This window comes from Protopterus annectens, chromosome 1.part2 (assembly GCF_019279795.1).
Source record: "Protopterus annectens isolate FY-2018-M chromosome 1.part2, PAN1.0, whole genome shotgun sequence".
Lineage (NCBI taxonomy): Eukaryota > Metazoa > Chordata > Ceratodontiformes > Protopteridae > Protopterus > Protopterus annectens.
The window spans coordinates 742507873-742520162 of NC_056727.1; the positions used below are offsets into that span (position 1 = coordinate 742507873).

The 12290-nt window shown below is 36.5% G+C and overlaps 1 protein-coding gene across 1 annotated transcript in view; it reads right to left on the reverse strand.

The window, feature by feature from the left end:
- Positions 1–12290, reverse strand: part of ALK (ALK receptor tyrosine kinase) — a 1522063-nt gene that overhangs the window by 146560 nt on the left and 1363213 nt on the right. Inside the window, exon 18 of the mRNA XM_044058894.1 lies at positions 10036–10133. Within this exon, the coding sequence (XP_043914829.1) occupies positions 10036–10133 (98 nt within the window). The remainder of the gene's footprint in view (positions 1–10035; positions 10134–12290) is intronic.

Sequence of the window (12290 nt, forward strand, 5' to 3'; positions counted from 1 at the left end):
AAGTTGGCAATCCAGCTAGTGATGTAAGTGTTTGCTCCTACATTATTCATCTTTTGCAGCAGGGAATGGATGGCAAACTGATAACAGGTTCATAGTTACTATGTAACTCCCCAAAGGAGGACATTCACAGGACTGCAGCATCCACTCCCTTTAAAGTACAACACAGTACAGCACCAGCGATCCATCTGTATACTGTGGGAGTAGAACCCACAGCCTTCTGCATCAAAAGTAAGGCTACTACCTGCTGTGCTACTAACAATGCAAACAAACTTGGAATAAGCAGCACTAAACTTCTCTTTCCCTGAAGCTCTCAGCTCCTTGTAATTTTTTTTTTATTTACCAGGAAAGTCCAACTTGGAACAAAGCCAATTCTCAGCAGAGGCCCAGAGAGAAACACTCCAGGCGTACATCTTTCTAATGTAACAGGAAACCCACACAAAAACAGGGAGAACATACAGAAGACACCCCAGCCAAGAATTGAACCAGAAAACCTCTTGCTGTAAGGCAACAACACTAACACTGCACCATCCACTTGACACAATTAAATTTCTCAATTTCACAGGAGACGAAATCTGGAAAAAGCCAAAATTATTTTTTTTTTTGGGGGGGGGGGGCAAAGGCCCAAAACAGGGGACACATTTTAAATATTGCTTGTATAATCTTAGAAAGTTGCTAAAATAGTGTTTTGTGTTATCATGTGTTTCCAAAAAAGACAGGAAGACTAAAACTTAAAGCGCTGTCATTATTTAGTAAATTCTGTTCTCACTGATTTTCCAGACAACCACACATTGTAAGAGGAACAGATCACGATTGAGCCTGGGTAATTCTAAACACACACACACACACACACACACACACACACACACACACACACACACACACACACACACACACACACACACACACATGCACGCACACACACGCACACACACACACACACGCACACGCACACACATGCACACACACACACACACACACACACACACACACGCACACACACACACGCAAATGCACACACACACACACACACACACACACACACACACACACACACACACACACACACACACACACACACACACACACACACACACATGCACACACGCGCACACACACACACACACACACACACACACACACACCAAAGGCCTTTGATACCATTCTGCAAAGGCCTTTGATACTTTGATACCATTCCATAGTCAGGCATTATTAACAAACTAAATATAAACCTTTATGCTACCTGCTGGATCGCAAACAAACAGAAACCATCAACTTAGGACTGGGGGCACACTTTCCATTAAAAGGCTCATTAATTTTATGCTACCTGCTGGATCTCAAACAGACAGAAACCATCAACTTAGGAGTGGGGGCACACTTTCCATTAAAAGGCTCATTAATTTTATGCTACCTGCTGGATCGCAAACAGACAGAAACCATCAACTTAGGACTGGGGGCACACTTTCCATTAAAAGGCTCATTATTTTTATGCTACCTGCTGGATTGCAAACAGACAGAAACCATCAACTTAGGACTGGGGGCACACTTTCCATTAAAAGGCTCGTTAATCATGTGGTCCCTCACAGCTTGATATTAGGCCTGATCCTATTTGGTATTTAGTTGTCTGATATCAAAGCTGATGCAAGGGTTCTTTAATGGATTAACTTTGTAGATGATTGCAGACTTGGAGTCGTCATCAACTCTACAGAGGACTCTCAGATCCAATCAGAGGGAATAACACATATAAGCAGTGCATAGACCATGCCTTAAACTAAATGTAAAAAAAATGTAATATTATGTCCTCTGGAATGTAAGAGCAGCCATGTACCTATTACACATTTGATACCACCTTCAAAAATCAATAGTCACACTTAACCACCTTGTATCTGTGTTATTAGAAAATCCTTCTACCTATCCCATCTAATTACCCCTGGCATATCTTCTAGGTCCAATGAGTTTATCATTCCTTTCACTACGTCCTTATTAAGCCCATAATACAATACAGTGCTTATGTGAGCATGTTTCTGTCCATGCACACAATCTACCTTGGAAAAATAAAAATTTTCTAACTAAAAAAAAAAAAAAAACAAAATCAAGGGCTTGAGTTCCATGACCTATGCAGAATGTTTTTGTTCCATCCCATATAGTGTTCCATATGTTGACCTCACCCTAACTTAGTATGCCTAAAATGACCTTGATCTGTGTGACTTCAAACTTAGTTGTAAAGTCTAACAAAAAAGCAAGTTAGCTGCTTTAAACTTCACAAAGACCAATTTATTGTAAGCGCTTTCATCGAGGCAAATGCCCCAACTTCATCAGACAACTCAACAGCCATAAAAACCTCCATTTTATACTCACATTCAACATAATTAAACAATTAAACAGTTCTATTAGTTAAAACTACTTCATATTTAAAGTGCCCTTGCTTCCTGACTTACAATTTATTGCAATGCCAGCAGTATAACAAACTTGTTTTTACATGTTATTAAAAACCCCTAATAAATATTGTAAAATCATAAAATACTTACTATTACAAAAACTTTTTGTTTGTATTTATATTCAATCTAAATATCAAAAATTCAGGAAAATTAGACAAAATGATAGGCACCTCTAAAGGACCCTAACTATCTTTCATTATATAAATACCATATAAATCCATGGCTTGCATAAATAATTAAATATCTAAAAAATGTATGTAAAAAATGTAAGTTAGATACGATAAACATCAGTCTGTGTATAAATATAACCTATACTAATCTAATAAACTTAACAGCGAAAGTATTAGATTAAAAACATATTCTTTAAGTTAACATTTTATCTAGAAAGTGCTTTTAACTTCAATATACATTTTATAGAAGCATATTCATTCAGCCCAGGGGGTGTATGTGCTGATGTCTGAATTTGCCACATATGTTCACATTCCTCTAATCATAATTCCCATGGTCCCCCTCTTAGATTAGGTTCAACTTTCTGAATTACTGTAAAGGCAAACTTATGTGTTGGATTCTCGGCTATGTGCTTAGCCAGGGTGTTTGTCAGAATTCCCTTTTGAATATTATATTGGTGCTCATAAATTCTTTGCTTCAGCTCTCTTTCTGTTTTGCCTATATAAAATGATGGGCAACATTCACATAATGCCACATATACTACTCCCTGGGAATCACAAGTATACTTTCCTCTTATTACATATTGTCTATCTCTAATGGTATGCTGCTTTCCTAATTTTATGTACTTGCACTGCTGACAGTGTCCACATTTACCCATACCATTTCTAAATGTATGCTCGTGGCACTGTCTTTCTAAAAGGCTTTTCAGATTTGGGCCTCTTCTACATGTGAAATGTGGTCGTGACTCCAACAGTTTATTAATTCTGTTATCTTCCAGGATTATAGTCCAATTCTTCAGTATGATGTCCTTAATGTAACTAATGTCTAAGGAATATGTAATCAATAGACTAGCTGTTACATTACTAACTGTTCTTGGTTGAGTACCCATGTGTTCTGCTTCAACAGGATTTTGTATATCATCACCCCTATAGTTACCTTGGTAGCCATTCTGTACTATGTGTCTAAAATGGCCAGAAGTTCTTTTAAAGTTAACTTCATCTATAATATGTGTAAGGAAAGGTTCTGGGCACCCCCTTTTAAGAAACATGTCTTTCAAATTTGCACATTCCAATATGTAATCACTATCTGCAGAAACCATTCTGGCTGCCCTTACTATTTGGCCCTTTACAACAGCTTTCTTTTGAAAATATAGGTGACAGCTTGTAAAGTGCAGAAAGGCATTTGAACAGGTGGGCTTTCTATAAATGGTTGTTCTATACCTATTATTACTTTTATCCTTAGTTATCCGAATGTCTAAAAAACTGATAGAATCCATTTCCACCTGGTATGTGAATTCTAAGAAGTTGGTAAACTCTGTTATTTTTGTAATAAATTCATCTACCATGCTTGTTTGGCCCTTCCACACAAAAAACATGTCGCCTTGGTACCTTGTGTACCATGCTACATTATCCTTGTAGATGTTATTATTAAAAAGGAAATGCCTTTCCCAAAATGCCATTACGCAATTGGCAAAACTGACGCCACAGGGGAGCCCGTGACCACCCCTGTTTTCTGCAAATAAAGGTCTCCATTAAAGTACATGAAATTATTTGATAACACTAGTTCTAGTAATGTTTCAGTCACATAGATGTCCAAATTTCCAGCTCCTTTTAAATGTAGGAACTCCCTAACCCATTGTATTCCAAGCGTTTGTGGAATTACGGTGTAGAGGTCCTTTATATCCACAGTTAAGAAGGCAAACTCATTATTATATTTTAAATTATTAATGCCATCTACAAATCCCCATGAATCAGAACAAATTTGTGTTTCAGTTCTTAGATAGGGCTTCAATTTGTTGTCTATGTATTCTGCACATGCATATGTAATCGACCCCCTCCCATCTACTATGGGCCTGAGAGGTGGATCATTTAAATTTTTATGTATCTTAGGAGACCCAAATAGAGATGGTATAACTGGTTCTGGCATATTCAAATATTTTAGGATGTCAATAGTAATACTTGCTTCCAAAAATAGATCATTTAGAACATTGTAAATTCTTTTATATGCCCCATTAAGTTCATTTAAGCTGACATGTTCATAAGTTTCACTTCTTAAATGTTCAAGCATTTTATTAATATACATATTTTGATTCATAAACACCAACCCTGAATTTTGCCCATCATTTTATATAGGCAAAACAGAAAGAAAGCTGAAGCAAAAAATTTATGAGCACCAATATAATATTCAAAAGGAAATTCTGACAAACGCCCTGGCTAAGCACATAGTCAAGAATCCAACACATAAGTTTTCCTTTACAGTAATTCAGAAAGTTGAACCTAATCTAAGAGGGGGACCATGGGAATTAAGATTAGAGGAATGTGAACTTATGTGGCAAATTCGGACATCAGCACATACAACCCCTGGGCTGAATGAATATGCTTCTATAAAATGTATATTGAAGTTAAAAGCACTTTCTAGATAAAATGTTAACTTAAAGAATATGTTTTTAATCTAATACTTTTGCTATTAAGTTTATTAGATTAGTATAGGTTATATTTATACACAAACTGATGTTTATCGTATCTAACTTACATTTTTACATACATTTTTTAGATATTTAATTATTTATACAAGTCATGGATTTATATGGTAGTTATATAATGAAAGATTGTTAGGGTCCTTTAGAGGTGCCTATCATTTTGTCTAATTTTTCTGAATTTTTGATATTTAGATTGAATATAAATACAAACAAAGTTTTTGTAATAGTAAGTATTTTATGATTTTACAATATTTATTAGGGGTTTTTAATACCATGTAAAAACACGTTTTTTATACTGCTGGCATTGCAATAAATTGTAAGTCAGGAAGGAAAGGCACTTTAAATATGAAGTAGTTTTAACTAATGGTTCAATCAAGGATTTAACTGTTTAATTGTTTAATTATGTTAAATGTGAGTATAAAATGGAGGTTTTTATGGCTGTTGAGTTGTCTGATGAAGTTGGGGCATTTGCCTCGACGAAAGCGCTTACAATAAATTGGTCTTTGTGAAGTTTAAAGCAGCTAACTTGCTTTTTTGTTGTTTTTTGCCAAGTTAGTAAATTGCACAGTTTGTAGTTAGTTGTAAAATCTATAACACCATAAATACGCATTCAGGAGATGTAACACTGCTCTACAACATAAACAGAGCCTGTTAGTGGGACAGCTACATTTCCCAAAGAACGCCTCTCTGCTTCATATTAAACAAAGTAACTCCATAACTCTCAGAGAAATGGATAGATAACAACAGATACACTCCAGGTCTGGCCACACAGTCTCCATAAAAAGGGTTAAAAAGTGGTGAGAAGTGCATAGGGTAGGATAATAATGGTGTACCCAATCAATTGCTAGTAATAACCTTTGAACCTACATCTTGTCTTGAACCATCTGCATTAAAAATATATTATATTACCTATACAATTATAGAATGTTGTGGAGCCGAGTATTTATATAATATCATAACACAGTTAATAAAGCCTTCTGGAAAGCTTGATATGGAAACAAAACTAGGAAGTCAGAGGCATCAGTGGTTAAACCAAAGACTTTAGTGTTATGTTTTTTTCTTTACATTTTGTGGAGTTTCCCAAATTGTTTATGTTATTTATTTAACATTTGTTGACCAGGAAAGTCTAACTCGGACAGAGCCTATTTTCAACAGAGGCCCGGAGAGAAACGCTATAGATGCATGTCTTTGGAATGTGAGAGGAAACTGGAGTAATCGAAGGAAACCCATGCAAATGCAAGGAGAACATGCAGACTCCATACTGAAGGCACCCCAGCCGAGAATCAAACAGGAGAACCTCCTGCTGTAAGGTGACAATGTTAACTGCTGCACTGTAGAAAAAGTGTGGGAATACTATTTTTTCCAGATAATTAGCTACAAATGTAGCATATAGTTTGGTATCTAAATTTCTCAGAGTAATAGATCTATAATTTGCAGGGTCTGAAAGATCTGAGTTAGGTTTTAGAATAATTTTTTGACCGGATGTTATATAATCTGAGTTCTTTCAGGTCTTACAAAGGACATCAGTGAATTTCTTATAAAATTCAGAAAGAAATATCCAAATCTGGGTTTGTTAATTTCTGACTAGTGGACTGCTAATTAACTGTTTCCATGCATGACAAAGCTTAAGGGGACTAAGAGTAATGACCTATATCACTAAAATTATTAATTTGCTTAGAATTGTAAATTTATATGTACAAATTAAATGAAGCATTGAACATGTCTTTAGTTTATTGCTCTTTTTCAGTTTTAGTTCAGAGATGTTTACATATGGTATTTGCAGTCTGATTATGCTAACTAGTGCACACACACACACACACACACACACACACACACACACACACACACACACACACACACACACACACACACACACACACACACACACACACACACTCACACTCACCCCTTAAAAGTAAAATGGAGCCTTCAGACACAGCTAAAAGTAAAATGGGGCACTGCATAGCTAAGTAAGTTAAATGGAGCACTTCATAGCTAAGTAAGTTAAACAGAGCACTCTTACTGTGGATGACTCTGGCAGGAATGATGTCAACATTTTCTGCGCACTTTTGTTTAAATTTATGTTAGCGTGCAACGCAAGCATGGTCTTGCAGCTGTAAAAGTGTGTGGGGGGGCTTCCTCCCTCTCGCTCTATGGTTCCGGTGCCTATGACTGTATATTTGTATTCCAATAATGTTAATATTTCTCTAAATATCTCAACATTCAGATAATGCAGACAGAGCTGCATAGCCTCATATAAAAGCTCACAACTCTGTGTGTCTTGCTTGAATGGTTATGGAGATATCATAAACTGTTTATACAACATTACAAAATTAATACACTGCTTTTATTTTAGCTTATAAAATCCAGTTTGAAGCACCAAACTGAATGAATGCCACTACTGTAAAGATTAATTTATCTTGAATTGTTTGCTATTTACAGTTTCTAGTGGCACTTATGGTTCCAGAGATATGAATATTTGTTTGAACTGTAAGGTGATGACTTCATATTTAAAGGTCCACTGGGAGTTAAAACTCAAAAGAGCTGTACAAAAAAAACTGCATTTTTTTGGCACAACTGTCCACACAGACTCTAACACATGTTCAGTGGATAGTTATACTTTAGTAAATACTGCAGAGTAAAGAGAAATGTGTTCCAGTGAAAAATAAAATGACCAGATGTCATTTTAAGGCATTTAACAAATGATGAATGCCCATCAGTGGAAGCCTTGGTGGTGCAGTGGTATCGTTGTCGCCTCACAACAAGAGGTTCTCCTGTACAATTCTCGGCTGGAGCACCTTCTGTGTGGAGTCTGCATGTTCTCTCCATGGTCGAGTGGCATTCGAAAGACATGTGTGAATGGGCATGCCTTCGTTGAAGGCTGGGTGTTGAGCTGGCACCTCAACACCATGAAAATCTACTGCCAATCATTAGCGGACCGGAGTTCTACTGTGGCGACCCTAAACTGGGGAAAGCTGAAGGAACAACATGAGTGCCCGTCAGCAAATCTCTAGCACTGTTTGCTTTTGTTCATGGCCCTAAACTATGCAGCTAGGAACAAAAAAGCAAGTAAAATAAAATAAAAAAATGCTGTAGCTGGAAATGGTGACTGGACTTCTTTCACAAATATTATACTAACATATCAGTAACTAGAAATAACCATACAATAAAGTATACATAAGGAATGCCATGGTCTATATGAACACAAAAAGTAAGAACCCCATTAACAGTGAATGTTTTAGGATCTCCTGATACTGACTGACTTGAAACAACTTTAGATGAGTTCTAATGAACATGCCAAAGCCTCTTTTGATGAAACACATACATATTCTAATGAATTTGTGAGACTTTAAATCAAGGAAACAAGTATAAATGTGGTCACCTTTTCTTTCTTTTCTTAAGGCTGTGCAGTTGTTAGATACTTCTATACTGTATATTATATCCTGACCTTTATAATTTTTTTATTTAGTTTATATCATATAATTCATACTTTCAAAAACAGCTACATTGAGTAATGTGTCATACAGTATTTAGAAAGCTATGCACAGACAATCAGCAGTCACATTGTAGGACTGAAACGTGGCCTCCCCATGACTGGGATGTGTATTGTTATATTGGTTTCATCTGGTCCTGTTGTTTGTCAAAATCAATATTGCATTTCTTTTTTTTTTTTGTACGTATCATGATCCTTTTTTAAGAAAGCAGCTGGGATTTCATGACACAGAAGATAATGATGTTGTCTGCCCATAAACACCAAAGCAGATGAAAGAAACAAGATGGCTCCACTTTTTTGTACAGGTATTTACAGATCTTGAAAAATTTCCATTCCAATAACTATGATGTGGTTCTATAGGACAGAAATACTTATTCAGTCTCTAAGAACTCAGAACTGTAAAGGGCTCCCCAGAAAAGTAGCTTCAGGGGACATGAACATACTATTTGAAATATTCTGTCAGGGCGTGTCAAAAGGATATAAGCTTAATAATTTTCTGGATGATAAACTTAAAGAATGGAATATGTTTAATTATATTCAGCAACATAAGATGCAGGATGCGAACAAACCTACTACCAATAGAACAGAAGGTATATCAAAAATCTAACATGCTGTCTCAAATTAAAGCTCTAAAGCAGATAGTTGTCACTTACCCTTCTATTTTGCGTTTCTGATGACTTTCTTTCTGATAGTGCCCTTTATATTACATAGAATAACATTATGTTGTATATGATGAGCAGATTCTACCCTCCATAGTTGTTAGTATTGTGTTTAGAGCTGTGCAGGTCAGCAGAAGTTTAATTTAAAAAAAAATGATCATCAACTTGTGTATTCTGTGAAAACTCCACTGCTTGTAAGTTGTCTAAATATTGGAAAGCTTATGAAATATGACAGAATATGAAAACTCATGAAACAGTAAAATGTGGTAGATTTCTATGTTCAACATGACTTCTAGAACTTTTCTGTCACGGTGTCACATACTGTATGACTGTGTAAAAACATTTAAGTTAAAAAATGGTAACAACTGTAGAGGCTGTCTACAGCCACTTGCCTTAGTACATCTCTTACCTGTCCAACAGTTAACTTTCATATTTATTGCTGCCCATTTTATAACTCTATATTAACATTTGGCCCTATTTAACAACAGGACAGCTCCTTTCTCCAGTCCGTTTCTACCCCCTTTACTCTATGTCACGCAAGCTTCCCCTGACTGAAAATAGTCATTTTAACTGCATCCTTTGCTTTTACTTACTTCCTCCATCATTCCATCTTTCTAGCTTCTTAGCAATGTTTTTTCACCCATCCCTATACCAGCAATCATCCCCAACTTTTCCTCCTGCTCTCTCTCTCTCTCTCTCTTTTTTCCTCCTCTTTCTGGTCATACAGTAGATTATTAGATGGGAAGTGTTTTAAGAGTGAAATGCCATTCATATTTAAAAGTCTTTTAACTAGTTACTTACCTGTGGATGAAATGATTTTCTTCCAGATATTTACATCCGTGGGCAATGTCACAAGCCACATTCAGCAGGTCACGCATGCAGATGTTAGAAGCTTGGCCCTGAGTTAGAGGGATTAGAGGAGAAGGAAATACAGTTTAAGAATAAGTAAACAAAATGCAAAGAAGCAGTATTTTAATGCACATGTGCAAATTAAACAGCAGCACCATTAAAAGTACTTTTGCAACCACCTGTATTCCAGGAATTTCAAGTCTCCAAAAAGGTGTTTTTTATAAACATTTTTATGCATATATTTTGTGCTAAGTATATTGACATTTAATGCTTACTGTGATGGCCCTACATTGGCCCACTAATTAAGGAGCCTCAATCCTCACCACTAGTACCAGTGAGGGATGTCCACATTGGGAGGATGACAAGTACACACACAGTAAAGTACAATTTCTCTTAAGAGTGCACATAGATCACAGTCAGTCTGACGCTGGTTTCTTCCTCTTTCTCCAGATCCCCAATAAGACTCCTCAATGCCACAGCTGTAGAGTTGAGTCCTTAACCAGGGTTCCAAGCCAAGTCCTCCCAGCACTCTCTCTGTCAATCCAGTGCTTCATGTCTCTGCCCAAGTAGCTGATAAACACACACACTTTGAGATTCGATTTATACACAAACACACACCTGGGAAAGGCTGGTACAGGTTCACTAGCTATGGCCCCTTCTGCTTAGACCATAAGGTAGTTAGCGCTGCCACCAGATCTCCTCATCAGCTACTTTAAGGCCCTTCCCAAAGGGTGACCAATCTTACTGTGTAATGTTACTATTATCTAAATGGTAAGTGTGACCAAGACTAAGGCTATTGGAGTGGCCCGTACAGTATCACCAAATACATATGCAAGTATTCTAAGAGATTAATTATCTCTAAACAAACCAGTGACAACTAAAAGGTTTAAATATATTTAATAATAAATAATAAAAGAACAAGACAATATTCAATCACTCAGCATAGTGACTAGAGAGTTCAGAATCACAGGAAATATTTTAAAAACAACATTGTAGGACTTGTCTATATCAGCTTATCGAAAGCTAATAACTTCGAACGCTAGTTGATCAATCACAAAAGGTCATACAACCAAAATAACAAAGACATGCAACAGTGATTTTTTTCCCAAGGGAAATAAAAATCGCTGTTCCACCAAATAAAATAAATAAAACTCATCATGAAGTGGGGGGCTTCACCCCCACACCCCCCTCGATGTGGGGGGCTGTGCCCCCCCACCCCTTACTTAAATATACCAGCAAAAAGATTGCACCACAGTGGAGGAAATGGCAAACTCCCGACAACAACCTAGAATTTTTTTTTTCCCTGGGAAAAAAGATCGCTGTTCTGTGTCTTTGCTATTTTGGTTGTTCAACCTTTAAAGGACGATCAACTAGTGTTCAGTGTTATCAGCTTTTGATAAGCTGATACAGACCTTTGCAGGACAGTCTCAAATGAAAACAGAACACATCTAAACTAATCTTTACTATAGTCTTATCCATCTCTAAAAGAAATACTATACCTAAATCTTACTTATAGTGCAAGGCAAATGCAGATGAGAAGTGCTGAAGATGGAAGTTTTTAGGTTCAAAGACAAATACAAAATGCTCAGACTTGCCCTCTGAGATAGTTCTTAAATTAATAATACACATTACTGCTGGGTTAGTGGGGATGACATTGCTCTTTGTCACCTTCCTTCTGTTCCCAGGCTAACAGAAACTTAGAATTTAGCACCTCTGTGTCATAGGTACATATCTCTCAGAAGTTTGCCTAGAACAGGAAGTTGTAAAACAGTTAAACACTTTTACATTTGAAACCTAATAATTATTTCTGTTTCAAGACAATAGGAAAACCTCCAGCTCTAGACATTGTGTCTGTTTGCATTAACTAACTTTTATAGCACAGTCGTAAACAAGTTCAACTTATTTTCTTGAAGGTTTGCAAGTTAACTCTGTATGTTCCAACTTCTACCATTAAAACACACATCTGCACATGTATATAGTTTATACACATTTTTGCTCTTTTCCAGCAGGGTACACTGTGGTTACATTCTTGAAGCTCAGTACATAACATACAGTTCAATACACACTTCTGCACCAGTAGTTCAATATACACATAACATGTAGTTCTCTCACCTTTGTAAGACAAGCCTATGGATCATATTAATATTCACAAATTACATATGATTATTTACAAAATTCCAGATAGCTGGGCTGGCAGTGTCACATTT